Source organism: Andrographis paniculata, unplaced genomic scaffold, assembly GCF_009805555.1.
Source record: "Andrographis paniculata isolate CXL003 unplaced genomic scaffold, ASM980555v1 Contig32END, whole genome shotgun sequence".
Lineage (NCBI taxonomy): Eukaryota > Viridiplantae > Streptophyta > Magnoliopsida > Lamiales > Acanthaceae > Andrographis > Andrographis paniculata.
In genome coordinates this window covers 1,544,998-1,571,581 of record NW_026137565.1, presented here as the reverse complement: position 1 = coordinate 1,571,581, position 26,584 = coordinate 1,544,998, and the positions used below count along the sequence as shown (strand labels likewise).

The 26,584-nt window shown below is 35.7% G+C and overlaps 1 protein-coding gene across 1 annotated transcript; it reads left to right on the top strand.

Moving 5' to 3' along the window:
- The first annotated feature begins 3,756 nt into the window (after positions 1-3,756).
- On the top strand, positions 3,757-24,996 carry LOC127248035 (anaphase-promoting complex subunit 5). The gene is made up of 20 exons (XM_051270172.1): positions 3,757-4,020; positions 4,152-4,311; positions 4,456-4,577; positions 5,283-5,529; positions 10,407-10,575; positions 10,725-10,803; positions 10,924-11,009; positions 11,803-11,929; positions 12,091-12,123; positions 19,090-19,338; positions 19,904-19,981; positions 20,066-20,334; positions 20,774-20,833; positions 20,949-21,016; positions 21,228-21,333; positions 21,424-21,565; positions 22,434-22,532; positions 22,917-23,181; positions 23,421-23,488; positions 24,404-24,996. Exons 1-20 carry the CDS (start codon positions 3,850-3,852, stop codon positions 24,584-24,586), a joined length of 2,781 nt encoding a protein of 926 aa, XP_051126129.1. The 5' UTR covers positions 3,757-3,849; the 3' UTR covers positions 24,587-24,996.
- The last annotated feature ends 1,588 nt before the right edge of the window (positions 24,997-26,584 follow it).

Sequence of the window (26,584 nt, the reverse complement as noted above, 5' to 3'; positions counted from 1 at the left end):
CGGATCAAAGAAACCATTCAAATCCAAGTTGGAAAATAAATCGACCGGAAAGAAAATCAAAAGACCCATATGGAGAATAGGACTCGCTTTAAATCCAAATCAAATATAATTTGTAAAAATTTTGTATTTATTAAAAATAACATAATTTTTTGTCCACAGATTTTTGGCATGCCCAGTGGGACCTCTCTACCTTTCATCTCTCTTTCCGACGAACTCTCAACAACCAATGGCCTCCTACAAGATCAAGACGTCCAATGCTACGTCGAAGGCAGTTGCTCAAGCCAACGCCGCCAAAGGAGTCGTTGCATCCACCACATCAAAAACTTCAAGCGTTTTAACGAATGCTAGAATGATAACAAAAAGTATGGCCAAAAGAGCATTGTTGTTCTATGAAGACACTCCTCCAAAGATCACAAAGCAAATTCCACTATGTGAAGAATACGACAACTTCAAGAGTATTGCCGCACTGTTCACCCCTCAACAAAATGCAAGTCATTCTACTGCATCAAGTTCTGCTCCGGTGATGAATACCAACACTTCAAATATTGAGGACCCAAAGATTGTGGATCAAAGTCTGCTATGCGAGGAAGATCAAAGTTTCAAAGGCACTCATGCCACATACTCATTGGCCAACTGCAAGTCATTCGACTGTATCAACTTTCGCTCTAGTATTGACTATCAACGCATCAAATATGGAGGACCAGCTTGCCGCATTGGTCAAAATCGTTGAAGGGATGTCTCAATACATACAACAACAAGACGCCCTTATCGAAAAACAACTTCTCACAAAGCTGGACAAGCCTGAAGAAGCCGGCCATACCATCGAAAAGCAACCATCTTCCTCAGCGGCCCAAAATAAAGCAGAAACATCCACGGATCAACGTCATGGTAAAGAAAAGGTGGTAGAACCAAATCCATTTCAAGGATCATCCAACTCATTCATCCATATATCCCAACTTGACAAATACATCAAGGGGGCACTCAAAAGAGAATTCGAAAGGAGTTCAAGGCTGATGCACACTTACGCCAAGCCTTACACTGCAAGGATTGATGCTCTTAAAATGCCAACGGGCTATCAACCACCAACGTTTTCAACAATTAGATGGAAAAGACAACCCAAAACAATATATAGCGCACTTTGTGGAGACATGTAACGATGCTGGAACATATGAAGACTTTCTAGTCAAACAATTTGTGCGGTCACTAAAGGGCAACGCCTTCGATTGATACATCGACTTGAAGGCCGGTTCCATCAATAATTAGGAAAAACTAGAGTACGAGTTCTTGAATCGGTTCTACAGTACAAAGAGAACAGTCAACATGACTGAACTCACCAACAACCGCCAATGGAAAGAGGAGCCAGTAATTCACTACATCAACCGCTGGAGAAGTTTAAGTCTCAACTACAAAGATCGTCTTTCTGAGGCTTCCGGCATAGAAATATGCATTCAAGAAATGCAGTGGGGCTTGAAATACATCCTACAAGGGATCCAACCCCATACTTTTGAAAAACTCGCTACTCGCGCTCATGATATGGAATTGAGCATGATGTCTAGTGGACTATATGAACCGCCTTCCCAAGATTTCTCAGACGACGAGAAATATTACACTTCAACTTATGTGGGCAATCATACCTTCAACACTCTTAGAAATGAGGATAAACTTTCTCCAATCTTCTGAAAACGAGGATAAACTTTCTTCAATCTTCGGGAAACGGAGATAAACTTTCTACAACCTTCTAGAAATGAGGATAAACTTTCTGTAATCTCTTGGAAACAGGGATAAACTTTTTGCAATCAGGACGCGCCACGTGGCACCATTCAAAAAGGAAGGCAAGGCCACCCCTCCCTTATAAATAGGAGTCTTGGCCAATTCATTTGACACACCAAAGTTACATCGATGACTCAAGCAAATGGGTAAATCTCTAGACTCTATTTGTATTGTTCTTCATGTTCTTTGTGTCCTTCGAAACGTTCTTCGTCGAAAAGTCATTGATTTGGACGAATAATCCAATATTAGTTGACAGATCGTCGTATGTCCAAGCCAGAGGAAGGATCAAAGCTCCAAAAGCCGTTGAAGAATCCATCAAAGCCAAGCAAGAGCATCCAAAGTTTATCCCAAAGTTTCAAGGTATTCATCGCATTCTTCACCAAAGCATCAACTCAGCTCTCTTCGATCCAAAAGTCAAAGGGACACGCCGCCGAAAAGCGTTATGAAACACCAAATCCACATTCTCAAAGATCAAAGTCTTAGATCGTCCAAATAAGACATGAAATCCAAAGCCGACGATCAAATTACCCACATGGAGACCAAAACCCTAAAAAATTCGGCAAAGTCAAACCAAAGATTTAAGTCTCAGATCGTCCAAAGAAGACATCAAATCCAAAGCCGACGATCAAATTGTCCACACGGAAACCAAAGCCCTCCAAAAGCCGGCAAAACAAAACCGAAGACCAAATTCCTTCGGATTGTCCAAAGAAGACACCAAAGTCAAAGCCGGCAATCAAATTGCCCACATGGAGATCAAAGTTCTCCAAAGTCCAACAAAGCAAAACTGAAGACCAAATCTATTCGGATCAAATAAACAATTCAAAACCAAGTTGAAAAATAAATCAACCCGAAAAGAGAATCAAAAGACGAATATAGAGAATAAGACCTACTTTAAATCCAAATCAAATATAATTTGTACAAAATTTGTATTTATTAAAAACAACATAATTTTTGTCCACAACATATACGCACAACAAAATAAAAAATTAAAATAATTAAGCATTTCAAATAAAATATTACTCACTCCGTCTCAGTTAAAATGTTCAGGTTACTTTAGAAACAAGAATTTAGGTAAAATATAATTAGTAAGTAATTAATTAAGAAGTGTATTATTATATAATAAAGATAATTATATATTAAGATTAAGATTAAGATTAAAATAAATAAATATTTTAATTAATATTAAAAAAATTATAAATTATAAAATTTAAAATGTGATTAAAGTATATAATTATATTTCTATTAAAAGAAATGACAAATTATGTGAAACTTATGAAAATAGGAAAAATGGACACTTCATGTGAGACGAAGAGAATATTTTTATATTATTGACACACTCTTCATATTTTACGCATAAAAATAACTATAATTAAAAAAACACATTTTATGTTTGTTCTTTTATTTTTTTAAAAAACCAAATCAATATTATTCATCTAGTACGATTTTCATTAAAAATATATTTGATTTGTTTATTTTTTACAAACAAATCAGTTATTTTTCGAAAAAAATTAATATATTACTATATTTATTATTTTTATATTATTTATACAATTATTTATATTTAACGTAAAAAAAATATAACTTCAAACTATTCACAAAAGAAACAAACCAATTATTTTTTTAACAAAAAATCACATAAAAATATTATTAAAAAATAAATCAATATACTGTTTCAAATTAATTTCAAACTATAACTAGACAAACTTTTATATTCATATTTTCATTTTACATTAAAAACAAATATTCTCCAAAATAATAATTTTATTTTGCTATTTCTTGTCCGTTTCAAAATAATAATTCAATTTTTATTTTTGGTAATTAACTCTATGTAACCTTTCACAATAATTACACAAAGAGGAACATTTTACTCCTTTACAAATTATCAGTATTGTTTTGAGTATTATCAAATTTGAGGACCAACATGCAATTACACCTTTGCTATAAATGCCTCAAAATTTCAGTGTAGCTTCATTCAAATTACGGAAGCGCTCCATTTACAATTTTTGGAAAAAAGAAAGGAAGATTTAAAACAAAAACCCTAGCCTGAAAACCGTAGTGTCGTTTCACCGGTGGCCTGCTATGGCGGGGGTTGCAAAGCCACCGGCGAGCTTCACGGTCACTCCTCATAAGATCTCCATCTGCATTCTTGCTCAAGTGTACGCGCCGCCTTCTCAAATATCCGTTCCCTTTCCTTTCTCATCCGTTTCGCAGCACAACTGTCTCGGCATTTTCCTCTTATCTCTTACCAAGGTATGCGCTATTAATTTATTATTGTTAATATATATATATATATATCTATATATATACATTATTTCAACTGAACTGTTAGTTGCTGCATTGGAAAGTGATTTGTTTGAGTAAATTTTGATTTTGCTGTTTAGTCGTGCGATGGAATTTTCGAGCCGACACTGGATGAGTTGATTGCGCAGCTGAGGGAGATTGGAGGCCTGTTGAATCACTGGCTGACTGATCACTTAATGCGAAGGCTTTCTTCATTAGCATCACCCGACGACTTGTTCAGTTTCTTTGTTGATTTGAGAGGTAAGTATGAATTTATGGCTGTGAATGAAAAATTCGTTGCTTGTTTATGGAATTCTAATTTCCTTTCCTTGTGTTAAGTTTTATGTCTGGAATATGTTCTATGATGTGTAGAATGTAGTTTATTTTGTTATTTGTCTTTTTTAGGAATTCTTGGGGGCTCAGATGCAAATGTCATGGATGATGATTTAATTGCGCTGGATCCTAATAGTAACATTGGAATGTTTGTGCGGAGATGCTTGCTTGCCTTCAATCAGATGTCATTTGAGGTAATTGGTGTTGTTTCTCTTTGATCAGTTTGGAGAACTTTGGGCTTATACAATGTTTTTATGTAACTTGGTAATAAAAAAGGCTTCTTTAGAAGATTGTCTTCTCAAGAGGAATTGGTCGTCATTGTTTGATCAAGTCAGTCGGTATGCAAGTCCCCTCAGTGTGTGCAAGTCCAATGTGCATCAACACCATCCTAACCTCTTTACTGAAGTTTACTGATTCCCTTAGCCCTATGCCTTCTGGCCTCAATTCAACAGCCTCTTGCTGCACATGCTTCCCCTGCAAATGCCTGCTTTATATGAATGTAATTTTGATTGTCTTGGGTGCATGTGGATGTTGAGTTTGTTTTTGGGAAATATATTTGAATTGGTACATAATTATCGAACGATTGAATGACATAATTGGATCTAAAATTGGGAATAGATATTTAGGTGCAAGATAGGATTTTGGAAATGTGAACATAATTGACTTTAAATGAACACAGAGTGTTGATTGAATAATATTTAAAATTGTTGGTATTTATAAAAGAGAAGAAAGAAGTGTTGTAAATTTTCTAAGAATGTTTATTATATATTTTTAATGTCTTTCTATTCTCTTAAAGTAAAGACATCCGAACATAGTGATAACTTTTAGATGCATTTCCAAATTTCAAAGAATTATCACTTATAAAAACTGATATATCTCAATTTTGTTTGAATCTGCAGTGTATGTGCCACCTGTTAACAAGTATAGGGACATATTGTAAGGAGTCCATCTCTGGATATCCTCCGTATGAGCTGTCGCAGTTAGACAATTCAATGAATGATGCAAGTGCACTAGAATTTGAAAATATGGAGATGGAGAATTTTGTTTATGAGAAAGTTAGTGATGGTTTTGAAGATACTAAAACAACCATTGGAGGAATCCCTTTCCATGACCATGCACCAAAAGATTATTCTGAAGTAGTTGAAGGTATGCATGGACTTTTTATTTTTCATGTTGTATTTGAAATATCAAGTTTTCTAGATTTCTTTTTATTAAGAATGATGCAACTGCAACCTGTTGAATGTGGAAGGTTGCCTTTATCACCTTAAAACTGATGCTTTGGGATCTTAACGTCCCAATATTTCTATTAGAAAAATTTCACTTTAGTTAACTTTGTTTCGATCCCTTTAGGCTATTATATGAGGTGGGTTTGGCTGCAAGCCCAAGAAAATATCTTGTGGATAATTGGTTAGGGTTTAGGGTTTAAAACAGTCCCAATGCCATAAGAACATTCTACACATGAATGCACATTTGAGCTTCATCGGGCTTATGATGTATCCAATGCCACCACATAATATCCCCCCTCCCCAACACATCAAATCAAATACAATTTTTTTTTTAGTCCCGTAAGGGATGACCTGGTGGTGTAAGGGTTGGACTTGTGACCGTGAGGTCATGGGTTCAAACCCCCGACGCCTCAAGTCACCTGCCACACATGGTTCGCCTAGTGTGACTTTCCCGTCGGGCCTGGATTGCAGGTTATTAGCTTCGGTCGGGGTTTACCCCGTGCGCACTTTCGGGTAGCGGCTGCGGGTTCCCACGTTATAAAAAAAAAATACAATTTTTTTAATTTTTATATTACACGATTCAATTTTATATTCGAAACATCACACCGTTTCCTATGGATATCACATTAAACAATTATTTAAATTCAAAATTTTACTATTCAAATCAAAACTCAAAATCAAAACCCCCAAACAAACACACCCCATGTGTTTTTGGTGGAAAATTATGTGGAAGTTGTAGAGAAATAGAGGGAAAATAAAGTTATATTATTCCATCCAAAAAAGAGAAAGGAAGAATACATATATATAGAAGGTATTTAGAAATTATCCTAACAAACTAAATCATAGATATGATATGATATGATATAATGGATATGGATATGAATTTATCAAATCTAACACTCCCCCTCAAGTTGGACTGTACAAGTCAAACAATCCAAGCTTGTTGCAGATGGACTCGGATCTAGGACCTCTAAGAGCTTTTGTAAATATGTCTGCAAGTTAATCATTTGAGGACACATATTTCATATCTATAGATACTGATAACACTTTCTCTCTTATGAAGTGACAATCTATTTTGATATGCTTTATTCGTTCATGAAATACTGGATTTGATGCAATGCGTAGTGCTGTCTGGTTATCACGCCATAACTTCATCTTGGTCGCATCACAGAACTTGAGTTCACAGAGCAATTGTTTAATCCAGGGAAGCTCACATGTAGGCTGTAGCTAAAGCCACAGCACGATATTCAGCCTCAGCACTAGAGTGTGCAACCACATCTTGTTTCTTACTTTTCCAAGATATAAAATTGCCTCCAATAAACACGCAATAGCCAGAGGTAGAACACCTGTCGATTGGAGAGCCCGCCTAATCAATATCTGCATATCCAACCATTTCAGAATGGCCATGATTTGTATAAAGTAATCATTTTCCGGGAGACTCTCTAATATACCGCAAAATATGCATAAGTGCCTTCTAATGAGAGTCATATGGAGACTGCATGAATTAGCTCACTACACTTACTGCTAATGATATATCTGGCCGGGTGATAGTGAGATAATTAAGCTTTCTAACCAGCCTTCTATATCATCCTGCATCAATATCAGTCAATGCCTCCGCCTCCCCCTGTCCTGGAAGCAATTTTGTATTTGGATCCATAGGGGAATCCATAACCTTACCTTCATTCATGCCTGTTTCTTCCAACATATCAAGAACATACTTTCTTTGAGATAGGATAACACCATTCTTTGATTGGGCAATCTCAATTCCTAAGAAGTACCGTAGTGGTTCCAAAGTCTTTGGTCTGGAAATAATTCTGTAAATGCTTATTTTAACTTTGTAATACCATCTATATCATCTCCAATGATGACAATATCATCAACATAGACGATTAAGTAAACACATTGTCCTTCTAAATTATGCTTGAAGAATACGGTGTAATCAGACGAACATTGTGTCATACCAAATTCTTTAATAGCAAGACTGAAACGTCCAAACCACGCCTGTGGAGACTGTTTCAAACCATAGCGTAAACGACGAAGGCGACATACAAGACCAAACTCCCCCTGAGCAACAAAACTAGGAGGTTGCTCCATATATACCTCTTCTTGAAGCTCACCATGCAAAAAGGCATTTTTAATGTCAAGTTAATGAAGGAGCCAACCAAGCATTGCTGCCATTGAAAGAAAAAGACGAACAAAAGGCATTTTGGCAACGGGAGAGAAGGTTTCTGTATAATCCTCTCCATATACTTGAGTAAAGGCCTTTGCAACAAGTTGAGCTTTAAGTCAATCAATGCGACCATCAGGTCCAACTTTGACTGCATAAACCCATCGGCAAGCTACGAGTATCTTTCCCGGCGGTAACGGAACCAACTTCCAAGTATTGTTAGTATAGTATGCAAATCAGATATTTCCTCTATCATAGCCTGACACCACCCTGAATGGCCCAAAGCCTCACGCCATGACCGAGGAACAGTGACAGAGTCTAAAACAGTCACAACACTACACATGGAAGGAGATAAATAGTGATAGCTAAGAAAAAAACTTATAAAAAGGATTTGGATTACGAGTGGACAGAATACCTCGACGTGGGATGACAGGTGACTGAGGAGTCGCAATTGGGGAAGGCGATGAAACCGGAGATGAGCCATCGATAAGCTCAGGTGATGGTGAAGTAGGTACGTTCTGACGTTGCCATGTATGGCGACTATAGACCTGAAGTGGAGGCTTGGGAATGGGGACAACTTGAAGAGGAGTCACAGGTATGGAGGATGGATATCGACGAGTGAGAGGAGAATAACATCTATATCCTTTTTGAACTCGAGAGTACCCAAGAAAAATACATTTGATGGATCGAGGACATAATTTGTCCAAACCAGGAGAATGGTCATGAACAAAACACGTACAACCAAACACCCGGAGAGGTAAAGGGTATAATGACACATTAGGCTGAGGACATGTGATAGGAATCTTATGACCTAGTGTAGTAGAAGGAAGACGATTAATAAGAAAACATGCTGTAAGGATAGCATCAGCCCAAAATTGAAATAGGACATTATAATGCAAAAGAAGGGTACGAGCTGTTTCTACTAAATGATGATTCTTGCGCTCAGCCACCCCATTTTGTTGTGGGGTGGAAGGGCAAGAATACTGATGAATAATCCCCTGAGAAGACACGAATTCATTAAATGAGGGGGAAAAATATTCTCTACCATTATCACTTTTTAAGACCTTAATAGAAGTGTGGTATTGTGTACGAATTTCAACACAAAAGTTTTTGAATATAGTAAGTAATTCAGATCTATTTTTCAATAGATAAACCCAAGTACACCGACTGAAATCGTCAATGAAAGTAACAAAATATTGAAAACCCAGGCTTGACTTAGAACGACAAGGACCTCAAATATCTGAGTGAACTAATGCAAAAGGTTCAGATGCTCTATTATTGATGCACTTTGGAAAAGTAGTACGAGACTGTTTTCCAAGTTCGCATGACTCGCATGATAATGAAGATAGCGATGAAAAATTAGGAAAAATACGTTTTAATTTTGCTAAATTGGGATGACCTAATCGTTGATGGAACAATTCAGGAGACTTAACAGTGACAGTTGCGAGAGTAGAAGATTGACAAGAAGACTTATTTAGGTAAATATAGCCCATGAGACTCACGTCCGGTACCAATCGTCCGTCCTGTACTGCGATCTTGAATAACAAAGGAACTACCGGTCAATAAAATAAAACACTTTAGTAAGTCGACTAATATATATGAAGTTAAATGGACTTTGTGGTACATAAAGGACAGACTCAAGAGATAAATTAGATGACACGCAAACTCTACCGATAGCTTGAGGATATGCTCTATCAATGTTAGCCAGAATGACATGTGTTAGTAAGTTTGACGGATGAAAAGTAAAAAACAAATAAGGATTACCAGACATATGATCGGTTGCACCGGAATCTAGTACCCATGAACCTAGTGTAGATTGAGAAATACCGACAAATGAGATCTGCGCATTAAGAGAGGTGTTGGAACTAGTGGAGGATGACTGCTTAGATGCCTGAAACTGAAGGAACGCATTATAATCGGCACGACTTATAGTAATAGAGTTATGGGATGAACATTCATTCAAATTAGCAACTGCATTTGTCGTACGAGACGGGCGTCCATGAAGGCTATAGCAACATCCTTTAGGATGACCATTCTTATGACTATAAGTACACCTCAAGCGTAGACGTCTAGTACCAATTGATTTAAAAGAGTCGGCCATAAAAAAAGTAAAAGAAGAGAGAAATAAGAGAACTTAGCACAAAATTTGGCGTTGGCAGCGGCAGCAACATGCGGCGGCGGGAAAATATGGAAGTCTATCTAAACTCTAATTGGCTCTGATGCCATGTAGAGAAATAGAGGGAAAATAAAGTTATATTATTCCATCCAAAAAAGAGAAGGGAAGAATACATATATATATATATCGAGGTATTTAGAAATTATCCTAACAAACTAAATCATAGATATGATATGATATGATGGATATGTATATAGATATGGATATGAATCTATCAAATCTAACAGAAGTTATATTATTTGTTTTTCTGACTCTAGATATTTTCTAACATGGTTGGGCTATTCTGGTTTCATTTTGTATGCTATTCTATGGCTTTTCTTAACATCTATAAAAACTGATATTGACTGAGACTTTTAAAACTCAAGTTTCATTATTGTCAAATTGTTATACATATCAAAATTGGAATCTATAATTGTGATTAATTGAAATGCCCTTGTTTCCTGTGATGGAACAGATGCCCCATCGAGCTCAAGGCTGGAACCTGTTCAGATAAAACCTAAAGATTTCTCTTGTGCATTTTCTTCTAGCACGTTGAGAGATGTTGGCTCCATTAGTGGCACCTTTTTGCATACAAACTGGCAGGTACAAGGGTACTTAACAGAGCAGGCAGATTCTATTGAGAAGTGAGTAAATACTACCCACCCCATGCACAAGTTTTATATTTTAAGCTGTTGCACATTAGCAAGGATGATCTAAATCAAAACATTCTTGTTTATCTCATTTCATAACAATTACTATTGATTATTGATAACTTGCTGATATCCTGTTGCAGACATGGAAGCTCCTTTCCTCTAAATGCTTTTGAATCCATTCTGAAAAAGCTTCAGCAATTGACACCCGAGTTACATAGGGTGACTTGCTTACTTTTAGTTGATCTATTTTTTTCTTGTCTTTCTTTTTACTTCTTTGAATGGGGAACTCAAATTAGACTTGAATGTAACAGTATGCTTGTTCTTTATTTCTGATTTTAGGTACATTACTTACGTTATTTGAATAATCTCTATCATGATGACTATCCGGGTGCATTGGAACAACTTCATCGTTATTTTGATTATAGGTATGGATCGATGTATTTTCCTTTATCCGTTCTTTTCCTTCCTTTTCCTGTACCATTTGTATGTTATACACCATACTTGGCCAACTGATGCATATTTTCTTGGTAGAGAATGCACATGGGAAAATTATAAAGTAAAGGTATTTAAATTGACATATGTTGTTTGACTTTTATGTTCTTTTGTATCCCCCTATTACATTCTTGCATTAGTGAAAATATTGACACATTTCATGTTTTCATATGCATTAATTGACCGTTCATCTTTGAGAATGCTTATATACTCACACTTTATTAATTGAGAAAGTTGGCATAAGTGAACACACTTTGTTTTTTGATGTAGTGCAGATTAGCTGAAGTTCTTTTGCTTGAAACAGTGTAATTTTGTATACCTCAATACATGCCACCTTTAACTATACCGAGGAAAAGAAAAAAGAGTCTATTATAATTTGTCTTTATACAATTACATCAATTTTAAACTATTGAGTCCCTGAATCTTATATTTTGAAATTTCTCGTAACGCTCATGTTCTTTGTTAGCTAGTCTATGATTATAAAGTTGTGTGATTGTTGAGAAGTCGTTCCATTATGATAATAGTTTTCCTTGGTTAACACAATTACAACATTACAACAATGTTCTCATTAGTTTTCTTCATTCATGTGGTAACATATTCTTTATTTTGTATGTGTTTTATGGTGAAGTTCTCTGCTGCAAGATGAATATCACAATAAGTCTGTGTGATAGATCATTCTTTTGTTGTTGTCTTGCCAATATTATGTGAAAAATCTTTGTGATAAAGTGCAGGGACTGAAGGAGTTGAATGGAGTCTTCCATCTGGAAGTACGAGCTTTGGAAGATATGAGATTGCTTTGTTGTGCTTAGGAATGATGCATTTTCATCTAGGGCACCCACAACAAGCATTGGAAGTAAGCACATATTCAGTTTTTTTATTTTATGTCCTCATCTTATTATTTGGGTCCTCATCATCTCTTATATTTATTGCTTGCGGTTTGTTGTGTTGACTGTGTTTTCCGTGTTTTAATTATATCTGGTTATGATAGACTAATATATGTGTTAATATCTTCAGGTTTTAACTGAAGCAGTTCGAGTTTGTCAGCAGGTGCATCTTTTTCCCATTTCTTAAGTATACATTTTCTATTTGGCTTTTGCTGTGACTGTCCATTGATGTAAAGCAGGATTAAATCTTTAATGTAGCCTATTAGATTATAAGCCTGGTACCTTTTCAACCTAAACCTGAACAACTTTTGTGATATAACTTTTACATAAGGAAATCTTAGTTAGGCTTAGAATTTGGATGCATAACAATTTATGGTTTCTTTCAATTATTTGGCATCTTCTTATGTTGTATTTTAAGTTAGCATTCGAGTGTGAGGGTAAAACATTATAACAAGAGAGTTGCTGGTGAATAGTGTGTTCCTGGTTGTAAATATGTATTCTATAATGTATATGTGCTAAGAATTTGCACAAAAGATATACATATCTGGTAACCTAAGCGGGCCTAATATAATACTCTCCCTCAACGTGGAAGATGCAAGTCATATGATCTAACCTTGTTACTTACGTACTCGACTGAGAATCTTTAAGGGCTTTTGTTCATATATATTTGCAAGTATAATACTTGGTTTATATGCATCCAAATAACACCTTAACAAAGTGATTAACAATCTCAATATGCTTCATTTCTTCATAAGACCTTGGATTTGAGGCAATTTATAACATTGCATGATTAAAAGACAACTTCATCTTCGTCACTTCATTTCAGAGAACTTATGTTCATAGAATAACTACTTTACCTAGATAAGCTTCCACATAGCTTAGGCAATGCATGATACTTAGCTACAACACTGAAGTTGGTAACCACGTCTTGTTTCTTACTCATTCAAGATGTAAAATTAACTTTAACAAATACACAATAGCATGAGGTAGAACACTTATTTGATTTGAGGCCTTGTTGAATCAAGGTTTGAATATCCAACAATCTCAGAGTAGCTAATGTCCTTTTCCAATATATTCTTTCATGTAACCATAAATGTGCATAATTGCTTTCCAATGAGAGTCACTAGACATTGAAGATCACTAAGTGCAAATGAAAAATCTGGTTGGGTGATAGTTAAATAACTAAGCTTCTCAAATATCTTATATATTGTCCAACATCAATTAAGGGTGCCCTTGTTTAGGAAGCAATTTTGTTTTTGGATTCATAAGAGAATTCATGGCTTTGCACTTAGTCATGCCTGTTTCTTCCAAGATATTAAGTACATACAACAAGACAAAACAACACGACTATTTGATTGGGCAATCTCAAACCTTTTAATAAGGTACCTAAGTGGTCCAAAATTTTTAATCTAAAAATAGTTGTGCAAGTGCTTTTTCAACCATGTGTTGTTATCAATATCATCCTTAGTACTGACAATATCATTGATATATACAACCAAATTATAAATAGTCTCTTTTGGCATGCTTATAGAATACCATGTGATACGATGCACAATATCATTTCAATTTCTTGAAAAATAATCCGAATCATCCCAATCATGCTCGTGGCGATAGTATCGATAGCGGCAATAGACACGATCGGACTTCCAAGAGGTTGTGTTGTATACACTTTTTATTGAAGCTCATCATGGAAAAATGTATTTTTAATGTATAATTGATACAAATATTAGCCATGCATTGTTGCCATAGAGGAAACATGTGAACCTAGGATATATTTACCAATTGAAGAGCAAGCTTTCGTATAGTCCTTGCCGTACACCTGATTAAAGCCTTTTCCAATAAGCTGAGCTTTCAGGCGTTCAATATGACCCTCAGGACCAGCTTTTACCACATAAACTCATTGACAAGACACAAACATTTTGCCCGGAGGCAGGAAGACGAACTACAAAGTATTATTAAAATGCAAAGCAGTCGTTTCCTTTATCATAGTTTGATGCCACATTGAATGATCCAAAGCCTTATACAAAGAGCGAATACCTATACTAGAATAAAAAACAAAAAACAAGATGCCACACTACAAGATGGAAGAGGTAATATAGTGATAACAATGTAGATGATAATCAAGATTAAAGTATGTGTGGAACAAATACCCTGATGAATAGTAAGATATGGAGTTGCAAGTGGAGTAAATGATTGGACTAGAGGTGAATCCTCAATAGAGGCAAGAAATACAGAAGTTCATGATGAAGTGGCAGATTTTGACGATGTCATTTATGATGGCGATAGACGTGAATTGGCTAACTTGAAAGTAAGCCACTGCATCAAAAGAGAGACTGTCATAGGGAACAAATATGAAAGAGAACATGGAGACAATGACTAAAAGAAAATAGCACTCACAAAAACAATACCGATCGGTGAAAGAAGAATAGCAGAATAACCATTTTGAACTTGAGAATACCCAAGAAAACTGATGTGGTGCAAGGAGATCGGCCCTTGCAGGTTTACCATCGACGGAACGGGCATGAACCCACCTTCCGTGGGTTATGATTTATTTGAAATTCAAATTTCAAATTTTAATTTTTTTTTCTCCAACTCTAAATTATTGTCATTTATTTCTATTTTGATTTTGAATTGCGTAGAAGAGTATTTAAGTCCCTACCTTAAGACTATGGAGGATATAGAGGAAATAAAGTATTGGTGAATTACCTTTGATTGAGGGAAATTGGGGGAACACATTGTTCTTATTTTTGTTCCTAATAATTGGTCCGACATGCCGGATCCGTTTCCGTTTCCGTTGCGATGGTTGTGTTGCACGTGGAACGTCTGACTAGAGTGGAGTTAGATCAGAATGAAACCAAGGAAAAGATGGATGCGCAAGATGCGAAGTTAGATATGCAGGGACTGAAGTTGGATGCACAGACGGTAAACTCGCTGATATTGCGGCATCCCTGGCAGCCTTGACGGTGAGAAAATCTTTTCCGCGGCCGGCTGTGCAGCCGAAGAATAGAACAGCACTGCGGGGGAAGGCGCCGGAGGTGGTAGCAGATGAGACAAGCGCTGCAAGTGGGCAACAAGGGAGCATGCCGCAGCTCGGTGGCAACGCGGTGACAGCCCAATGGGCGATGAGAGCGCGGGGTGAAAGGAAGCGCATGACATAGTAGGACTATGAAGATGACCAAATCGGCTAGGTCGCGAGGGTTGAACAACAGTTTGAGATTTACTGTATTAGGTGACGTGGCAATGTGCACGTTGCCCGGGGCTGCCATGGGAGAAATTCACCCATGTACTAGTGGCGCGGTTTGACATATGTTTTATGGGCAATTGTTTTGAGCGACTGCTAGAGGTGAAGCAACATAGAACAATGGATGAGTATATATCTCTATTGGCAAGTCAAGTTCCGGGATCGTCGGAGACGCATTACCTGAGGTATTTATAAGTGGCCTAAAGGGTTCAATTCGGGGCTCACTTTGTCTGCTACGGCCCACAGATTTGGACTGCGATGGAGTTGCCCAGGGACATCTAAGATAACTTGGGTTTGCAGAATGATAAGCAACGGAGTAAGTCAGACGGTAACTTTGGACACCGACACCGTTTGTGGGGGTTTTCCCGATCATCAAGTGGCAGTCCAATTTTCGGAAATATGAGCAATATGAGTGGTAGTGGCCCAAAGGTTGGAAGCCAGACTTTGGGTATGAGCTCGGTATCATCAAGACAGTCTAAGGCACGTTCCCGATTCACCCAACGTCCACTCAAGGTATTGGAGGAACTACGTGCGAAAGGATTGTGTTTTATTTGCAAAAAGTTATTCCCGCCGGGGCTTGATTGCCCTCTCAAGCAACTGCGGGTATTAATGGACGACGAGGAGTTAGCTCTACAGCAGCACGAATATTACGAGGTGCCCGGTCTGGAGGAAGGCGAAGAGGAATATGCGGGAGAGTTGGGGGACTTGCAATGTATTCGATGACTGAAGTGTTTAGTCCTCGCACAATGCGATTACGGGGCATAGTTCGGGGCATGGAAATAATTGTATTAATTGACAGTTGAGCGAGCCACAACTTTTAATGTTCTTCCTTGGTTGACGGATTGTGGCTGCGTTCAGAATCGATCGGAAAATTCGGAGTAAAAATGAGAGATGGTCGTAGAAAGGAATCAGAAGGGGTGTGTCGGAGTTTTCGAAACCGTTGTTTTGAGAAATGAGAAAATAGGATTTGGGTAAATACCTCTTTGAATTGATTCCGGTAAAGCTCAATTTAGCGATCGGACTACCGGGGTGTGAGGCGGTGGCAGACTGCGAAGTATTTTCCTTGGAGGGTGTGGAAGTTATCTTGGGTATTAAGTGGCTCGCCATACTTGTAGAAATTGTTCATAATTGGGTGGAGCTTTTTATGAGTTTCAAGGAAACTACGGGTCGAGTGGAGCTAAGGGGGGACCTAGCGTTGTGTGTCGGACTTTGGTGGAGGGGGTTTTACCGCCAAGTTTGGAACTGCCTGTAGAGCCAACGTTTGAACCTTCAGAGGTTTTAGCGCTATGCGTAGTTTAAGAGGACAGGGCCCTCGTTGAGCAATTGTTGGTTAAATGGCGTGGGGAATCATTCGATGAGGCTACTTGGATATCTCGTCCTGACTTCCAGGGACAGTTCACAAACTTCAACCTTAAGGACAAGGTTACTCCAAGGGAGATGAAATTGATGTGGTGCAAAGAGATCGGCACTTGCAGGTTTACCATTGACGAAAACAGGCATGAAACAGGCCCTTGCAAAGAGATGTGGTTCTAAAAACTTTTGGAATATATAGAAGCTAAGATCTACCCTTCATCAAGTAAATCCAAGTACAAATAAAAAAAATCACCAACAAAAGTAGCAAAATACTTAAAACCCTAGAGTATATATAATACAATATGGACCTTAAATATTAGAATGAACTAAAGCAAATGGTTGATTGATTTTTAAGTGCTTAGAAAATGTGCAGGATTTCTTTCCGGGCTCACAAGACTTGAATGGTAATGAAGTTAATGATAAAAGACAGAAAAATGACATTGTAATTTGGACAAGTTGTGATGATCGAATTGTTGATGAAGCTAATCAAGAGACTCAAACGAACTAGTACCAAAGTAGAGGACAGATAAGAAGGCTTAGTGATGTAATATTGCCCATGGAACTTATGCCCAATAAACATAATTCATCCTATGCTACAATCCTAAATAGATAAAGAACTAGCTAATAAGATAAAACAATTCAAAGCCTTAGTAAGTTGACTTACATACATGAGATTAAATGGATTTTGAGGAATATAAAGGACATAAACAAGAGGACAACAAGGTGATGGACATGCATTACTAGCAACCTAAGGATATGCTTTAGCAGGTAATATGGGACAATAAACATGATGGGTTAAAGGTGGAAAACAAAGAAGGATTACCAGATACATGGTTGGTGGCACCGAAATCAAGAACCGATGCATCAAGAGGAAGAAATATTAGGAAATACCAACAACATGAGAGTGTCTGCATCATGTAATATGGTATAGCTGAAGGAGGGTGAGTATTGGGATGCCTGAATTTGAAGAAATTCATCATATTTGGCATGGGGTAGGGTGATGGAGAGGAATGGAGAACAATTAGGGGAAATAGCACAACAACAATCCTTGTATGAATGTCCATGTAGGCTATAACAATGTTTCTAATTATGCCTCCTCTTGTTATAGTAAGTGCATAACAAAAGACCTTTATTACATTTGCAACTCTCTCGATTACCATGATTCATATCATGGTTACCCGAAGTAGGAGTCTGAATAACTAAAATAGAGCCATCAACAGGAGTAACCACAACAAATGTGATGGCCCCATGAGTACTACCACTAGAGGAAATTCACATACGTAAGACAAGAACATCATCAAGTACAAAGACATTTGAACCATCAAATATTTGATCTTGAACATGATCATGTTTAGGCCGAAGATAAACAAGAGCCAAAATAGCAAAGAACTCGACCTACGCAACCTTTGGGTCTGTAGAGTAGTAGCTAGATACAAGGGAAAATTGTTCCTACTTAACAAATTCTAACTTACATATGTAGTCAAGTCAGAAGAGTGGCATTTAAGATAAGTATGACTGGAAACCAAATCAGAATAGCCAAATGCCATTGGTATAAACCAAGTTAGCCTTAAAGTTTATGAGATTTAAAATGACCGGCACGTAGGAAGTATAGTCAAAGCGCAAAAAGTTCCACTTCATAGCATGTAGTTGAGCATTAACCTAGACCATTCAGATAGTCAGATAGAGTCTGTCAAAATTTCTAATTTTGTTTGGAGAGGATTGGATTGCCCTTGACCCTTCAATTGATCTATAGTTGGATAATTCATGCAGCTTATTAATAGTAATTGCTTGGAAATTGGGTGGTTTACATAAGTCAAATATGTAGACAACAACAAATAAAATTACCATTATATGAATCTGGCGGACTGCTACTGGGGCATGTGGTACCCACATGGCTCCAGGGTGGCAATGATGTGATCAATGTGTCTTGATTTTGGGGACATGACGGTTCGGCGTGTGTTGGAAGGTGGCTGGGAACTAGGTTGGATATCACCTGGAAGAAGAAATATAGTGTCATGGAGCTGTGTGCACCAACGGCTAGAGAATGGGGAACAAGAGTTCAGTGTTGGTTGTGTTAAAAAATCTTATTAGTGTTTAAGAAAATTTGGTTTTCAGAAAAAAAATAAAAAAAATGGTTTTTGGGTGGAAGGAATCCTCTGTCGCGACGGTGGTGTGGTAGCTCAACCCTAATAAAGGTGGATTTGCTACCATATAAAGTTGAATTCTATTAATTAAATAATGTTTACGTGCTAAGAATTAGCACAAAGAAGTATACATTCGAAGTAACATAAACAGACCTAATCCAACAGTGACACTTAATTATATAACTGAGAAAAGCAGGTTCATTCTGACTGTTCTGAGTTTTCATTTTTTGTATATCCATGTTTGAAATAATGTATACTGTATCGGTCATCTTAAATTGTATGTTTCCTTTGTTGTTCAGCTGGATGACTATTGATTTATAACCAGACTTTTGTTTTCTTGTTTCTTTACTGAAGCTGTCTTTTGATATTATATTTTTGCTCAATTGTACAGAACAGTGATGACACATGTCTTGCATACACTTTGGCAGCAATTTCTAATCTGTTGTCTGAAATGGGAATATCAAAGACACATGGGATTATTGGGTCATCTGACTGGTCTGTTGCTGGTATAGGCACTTCATTGTCTGTCCAGCAACAATTATTTGTGCTCTTAAGACGATCCCTGAAGAGAGCAGAAAGTATTAAGTTGAAACGACTTGTGGCTTCTATTCATCTTGAGATTGCTAAATATGATATAGCGGTGAGATATTTATTGCATTGTATTTTCAAAGTAAAATTAGCTATATAACTCAGCATCTTAAAATGTGATTCTATGGGTGTGTTTCGTTTGGATTTTTTTTTTTTTTTTTTTTTTTTATAGTTACATAAGTCGTTTGGATGTTTTATTGTATGAGAAAATGGTCTTTTTTTATATATATATTGAATAATGGGGGCTGCGAAATAAATAAACTGAAACAAATATTCATTGAGAACATAAGCCCATATATTTCATGATTTATTGTTTTGATTGATAAAGGCTCAAGTTACAATGGTTTGTTATCATTAAGATGAGATGCTGAGGGTTTGCTAACAGGCGCATTTTGTATCAAATCTATTGATTATTTTGATAATTGTTTATGTGCTTTTTATCTTTATTTATAGTTAGTATTAATCGAAATTTATGTTACAGATAATCATGATAGTGGTTCCTATAATGGAAATTTGAACGCCATTTTCTGACCTTCTCTTCCTGTTCTTGTGGACTCTCCATTTTGGGGAGCCCAATCCATGAGTAACAATCTAAGTTGCAGTGTTTCAATTTTCAGCACGTTCAAAGGCCATTGCTTTCATTTGGGCCAAAGGCGTCCATGAAGCTTAAAACATCCCCTACCAATGTTTACAAGGTTCTACCTATTTTATTTAAGTTATATTTCTAGCAGTAGAAACATATTTCCCCCGTTATTTTACTGTTGGAACACTGGTTGCAGGAGTTGTGGTTGAGTTCCCATTTGATTAATGATTTTGGTGATGAAAATTCTGTAATGTCCACCGATGGCTCCTTCTGCACAGCATGGCTGAGAAGTTTGAACAAGCCTACAAGATCATTAGTATTTGCTCAAGAACATGAAAATGAAGCCAGTGGTAATTCAAATGCATTTCAGTTTTATGCACAGCCCTGTTCTATTCCTGGATCTGCTTTACAATTATTGGGTTCTTCCTATTTGGTTCGAGCCAGTTCATGGGAGATGTATGGCAGGTAGTTTATGGCTTTCATTTTGTATTATAATTCTCTTAAATACCCTTCACTCTGCAGATGCGGTGCACACATATGTTACAGTTTTATGAGTATGATTCTCCAACATTCTTGCATTTAATTATGGAATTTAATCTTTTCTTTTATTTGAAGGTGATCACTAATTTTAGGCCTATACAATAGTTTGCGTGAAGGAGTGGTAATAACTAGCCTTGAGAATGTTCATCCTCATGTTACATATATGAATAGACAGTGGACACTTATTTATTTGCGTTTTACTTTTTTTTTCTCAAAGTGGTTTGACCTTATCTCAGCCATAACTTTGTAATGATCTATGGACTTGTTTTGTGCTGTTTTTCCCCCTTTAGTTGTAATCTGCACCTTCATATTTACCTGTATTCTTATCACATTGTGATTTTCTTTGTTTTTATTTCATATTCAGTGCGCCTCTAGCTCGAATTAATGCACTGGTATTTGCAGCATGCTTTTCCGATTTTTCCAGGTACTTGCTCTCCTGCCAGCTTTTTTTTCCTGTTGCTATTTAAACCACAGACATTTTACACCTGTATTTATTATCACTGACTGTGAAGTCTGACCTTTTTTTTTTTATTTGGCAGTTTATCTGATACTGCATTGGCATACTCAAAGCTCATCCAACACTTGGCCATATATAAAGGATACAAAGGTAGGATGTGCTTGACTGTCTTCTCAGTGTGGATTGAGTAAATTTTATTTTGTGCAATATTATAATGAAGTAGGGTACTGTCGTAGTGTCGTGTATGTTTTATTGCACTTACAGTTACATGGCATGGTGATCTATGTAAAGATATGCTTGCTTTGTCATATGGCCCCACCTTCATTAATTACACTGCACTGAATGTGTGTTTATGTATCAGATGCTTTAGCTGCTTTGGAAATAGCAGAGGAGAAGTTTATATCCATCTCTAAATCTAGAATCCTGCTTGTGAAACTACAGCTGCTGCATGATTGTGCATTGCACAGGTGTAATATAATTTACCCAGTATTGGTTACCTTATAAGTACATGCTACATGTATTTTGCTCACTGTTTCTTTGCTTTGTTTATCATGCAGAGGAGATTTAAAACTAGCTCAGCAATTTTGTGATGAGCTTGGTGTTTTGGCTTCATCTGTAAATGGAGTGGATATGGATATAAAGACAGAAGCTAGTCTTCGTCATGCCCGTACATTGCTTGCAGCAAACCAATATAGCCAGGTTTGGCGAATTTCCTGATTTAAAGTTATAATCAGTTAGTGACAAGGAAATAAGGCTATGAGAGGGTGCATAAAGTTATTCTTGTTGTTTTATACCTTTGAATGATAAGGTCCCTTTCTCTGTTTAGCCACATTTTGGTTTACCCTTAAAGATCTGTAGGGAGGGGGAGGACCCTGGATTTAAATTTGGTACTCTACAGTCTATTGAAACATCTTTTATATCTAACTCCCTTTGCAAGGTCGAAAGTTTGTAGCATTTAGTTAATGGAAGATTAATGCTGGTGATGAGTTCTGATTTCAGAAATGGCACCATGTTAGAAGCTCCAGTCATGTCTCTCCCCCTGAATATTAGTTGGACTCTGCAGGCTTATTAGGATCCTATCCAGAGTACTTTATGATTCTAATAATTTTGGATTGGCTATGGCTAGACAATAAAGAACAATATAGAAAAGGTTTGGGCAATTTTCACATTGATTAACTGTGTGTCAATTCATGTCTCTAACATAAGGCTTGCAATTTCTTGAAGTATGTCATTGTCCATTGAGAATTTTCTGAGAAGAACTAGGGCTTAATACAACTCATGTGACAGTAACTGTTATGCAATAAGAATGTGCTAAAGGGCGATGTTGGTCACTCTTGTCAGCTCTTTGTAATTATGTGAAGCTTAACTGAATGCGCTCTAGTTGCAAGTTGCAACAACTGTATACCTTTTTTTTTTTATTTATTAAATTAACATCAAAAAGTAAAAAAAAGTGCAATGTTGTGTTCATCAGTTTGTTTTTTCAAGAATGATGCCCCCATGACAAACAAAGCTGTTTTGCCCAATGAAACTGATTCTAATTTGTTACTGTTGCTTGTTGTTCTTGCAGGCAGCAGCTGTTGCACACTCCCTGTTCTGCATGTGCTATAAGTTTGATATGCAAATAAAAAATGCCACCGTTCTTCTTTTACTTGCTGAAATACAAAAGGTATTTTGAGTTAGATGGCGCTAGACATCAAATATTGACAAAATGCTTGGATATACAATTTTGATAGTTTCTATTACTCTTTGGTATGGTAATTTCATAGGCTTATCTTAATACTTAACTAGCCAAGTTGTCTTATGGCACATATCCAGATTACCCTGTGTAAAATATTCTAAAGATCACCCTTTATAAAAATCTGAAAATCCCTCTTTTGGGAGGTAAATTGCATTATTTCAGAAACACATTTGGTGGCACTTTATACAGGGGTTTTTCGTGAACATTTTTCATAGGGAATACAAGCTAAATTCTAATTTATCTTTTAATATTCAGACTATGTATTTGTTCTTATCTAATCTAGAGTTAATTTTTCCTTTTTGTTCATTTCAGAGGTCAGGCAACGCAGTCTTAGGAATACCATATGCTTTGGCTAGTCTTTCCTTTTGTCAATCATTTAACTTGGATCTTCTCAAAGCCTCTGCCACACTAATGCTTGCTGAATTATGGCTCTCTATTGGACCGAGTCATGCGAAAAAGGCCTTGGCCCTTTTGCATAGCTCTTTTCCTATGCTTATTGGCCATGGTGGTTTGGAGCTCCGATCTCGAGCATTTATAACAGAGGCAAAATGTTATCTAGCCGACCCTAGTTTTTCAGGTATTTATATTGCACTCTACCTCTAATCAGGTGGAATATAGGGTTTTACTCTCCAAATGTCTACTTGTTTTCAAAAGAAAACTAAGCACACAATTGCTCCATACTTTGTTAGCTTCATTGAAATTCAAAATAAGCTTGTTCATGCGACTGACTAGTTTGAATTCCAGTTGGAGAGTAACTTCACTTTTTTGTGCTCTTTAGAGGGACTCACTGTGTAAAATTACTATATTTGCCTACAGTTTCAGACAATCCAGAGATGGTGCTAGAACCTCTACGACAAGCTTCTGAAGAACTTCAACTTTTGGAGGTTGGTTAATCTCTCGCTCTATCCATTTAATGCATTGTGATCTGTAAAGGCGGAATCTTCTTTTGATTATTTCGTAGTGTGCCATCATGTCCATGTCTAACATGTCTTATGGGATTAAAATAGAATTGAAATTCTAATTCAGTGTTTTTTATATGGAAACTTTTGTAACACTGACCTTTCGGCGGAATTCAATGTCTGTTCATTCTTCTTGTCATTGGAATTTTAAAATATATAAAATCTTTTTAAATTAAGATAAATGTCTATTAGTATTTTTGTTGAAGAGGTTTTTGGTGAGAATGTAGAATATTAATATATTGTTCTTCACTAATATTTGAAGGATTGGTGGAGTGCCTATATATGTGTCTTGTTTGCAATAACAAGAGTTTAATAAAAGAGAGTAGTGTACTTATGCAGTTGCTGAAGAGTGACGAAATATTTTTTCTTGGAGTGAGTTGGATTTAGGCTCGTGAGTTTAGGTGTGTTAGTATATATATTCCGTATATTTTTAACTCGATTAAAAATTTTGAGTTTCCATATCCTCCTAAAAATTGAATGTGTGTTAATTCTAAAGAATTTAAAAATGATTATTTGAATTGAAATTTCAAGTTCCATTTTGAATTATGGGACTTGACTCGAAAAAGTATTACCATAAATCGAGAGCACACGGTAGTACTAGTCTCAAGTGCTGAGGCATGAGTGTCTTTTATAAAATAATAAACCCAAAACTAGCATTGTATGTGTATTATTAGGGGATGCTGAGCTTAGTTTTGGAACAAGCTTGAGTAGACTATGATTTGGCTTAAACTCGAATAATTTAATTTATATTGCAAATCATGTCGTCTTGATATAACCAACAATGGTAGGGTAGGGTAGGGCTGGGCTACCTATATTAATGTGATTTTGCTGATTGTGCAGTATCATGAGTTGGCTTCTGAAGCATTCTACCTAATGGCCATGGTGTATGACAAGCTGGGGCAGTTGGCCGACAGGGAAGAAGCCGCTGCTTCATTTAAAAAGCACATCACTGCGCTTGAAAATCCAGGCGACATGGATCGGTCGCTCTTTGCTACATTGTGTGCTGACAAATACATACGGTAAAAATTCGTATTCGTGTTTGTTGTATCATTGTTTATGAAGATATGATGTTTTGTGTGCTTTGTGTTTTCTTTATTTATGTTATACGATAGATTGCAGTTTGTTAAAAACTCTGGTTTTTATGAGCCGAGATTGTTCTGTGCAGTAGATTAGTGAGTCTATGAGGAAGGTTTCGTAGCTCTACTTGGAACATAACATTCATGGTGCTAATATTTTTTAATTTATACCACACAAAAGAATAGGTTAGAAGAATTGCTGGGTCATGTTCTTTTTGGACTTTTTTTTTACATTAAATAATTGTTGGATGTAACGTTTGGTTGAGAGAGAGAGAGAGAGAGAGAGAGAGCTTGGAAGTAAGTGTGATGTTGAATAATTGGTAAAAAAAATAAACTTTTTTTCCTACTTACCATATATATGTTGCAATTTTTTATCTGTTTCACATCTCACTCATGTCACTTTTTTTTTTTAAATAATTACGCATCTTAATCACATTTTAAATTTTCTAATTTAATTTTTTTAATTTTAATTAAACTAATTAGTTATTTTAATCTTAATTTATGATAATTTATATTACGAGTTAATTATTTTCACTAATATATTCATTAATTATATTTATTCTAAATTCTTGTGTCTACAATAACTTAAACTTCCAATGTGACTGAGAGAGTATTTATTTAATTATGCTTTCTATTTGATATACATATGCTATACTAATTTCAATATAATTATTAATAAAAGATTTACTTACCCAATTAAATTTAGAATATTGTTGTATTAAATTTAATATATATATTTTATTTTGTAATTTCTTTTTTCCATATATAAATATAATTCTCAATTTTTATTTTTTCCTTACTCATACAAAATTCCCCCCTTCCCCCCGCCCTGAATTCGCCCGCCATTATTTAATTTGATTCGAAGTTGTCATTTGTCTTTTTGGCTTAAGAAAAGCTGGGTAGAGTTATTGAAATTGTTAAGAGTGTGTTTAGGCGCGGATTTAATTTTTTATTTTCCTATTCTAATTTTTTTTTCTTAAAAATATTAAATTTAATATTTATACAATAAAATTAAATTTTATATCTAAAATTTCACATCAATACATATTTATATCATATCAAATAATTATTTTAATTCAAAACTTTATTATTAAAAATCAAAATTCAAAACCAAAATCTTACGAGTAAATACATACATTTCTATTGTGCCTTTCAATTTATTTATTTTTGTTATTCGTCACACCAATTTAAATAATAATAATAATAATAATAATAATATATACATATAAAAAAAATATATATTAGTATGTTTTTTTTAAAGATTAACATGATTTTTTTTTTTCAAATAAAATGAAATGCTTTAGAAAAAAATCCTTCACATGTTCTATAAAAAGAGTACCATGGATTTTTTGCATATTGATATTTGAGCATTAATTATTATATTTAAAATTTGGAATCTTATTATATGCTTGGTTGATAAATTATGTGAGATTTATATTTCTCACGTTTGTTTTTCATATAAGTTGAATAATTTGAATTTTTTATATTATAAATGATATAATTGTCCTCATATGGATTTTATTTATTTTGATAAATTAAACTTCTAATTCATTATTAATATAAATTGAAAATGTATCAATAATTTTATAGAGATGCCAATAGATTCACGTAAACTCGAGACCTGACCAGATTCGACCTATTTATTTGAAGTTGATTCCAATTATTTGAGTATTAGGCTTGAGTCCAGGTGATTTCGGGGTATATATATTAATAATATATCAACTATAAATATGAAAAAATAATTTCTAACAATATAATTATATTAAAAATATTTTTTGAGTTTCATTTATTCATTATTTTATTCTAATATTTTTTAAAAAATACATAAATTTTAATATATGTTGGGTCCAGTGCATGTGCACCCGACTTATTGGCATCCCTTTAATTTTATAATTCAAATAAAATTTATGATAAATAATACTCCCTCTGTCTCAGATACCGTGTT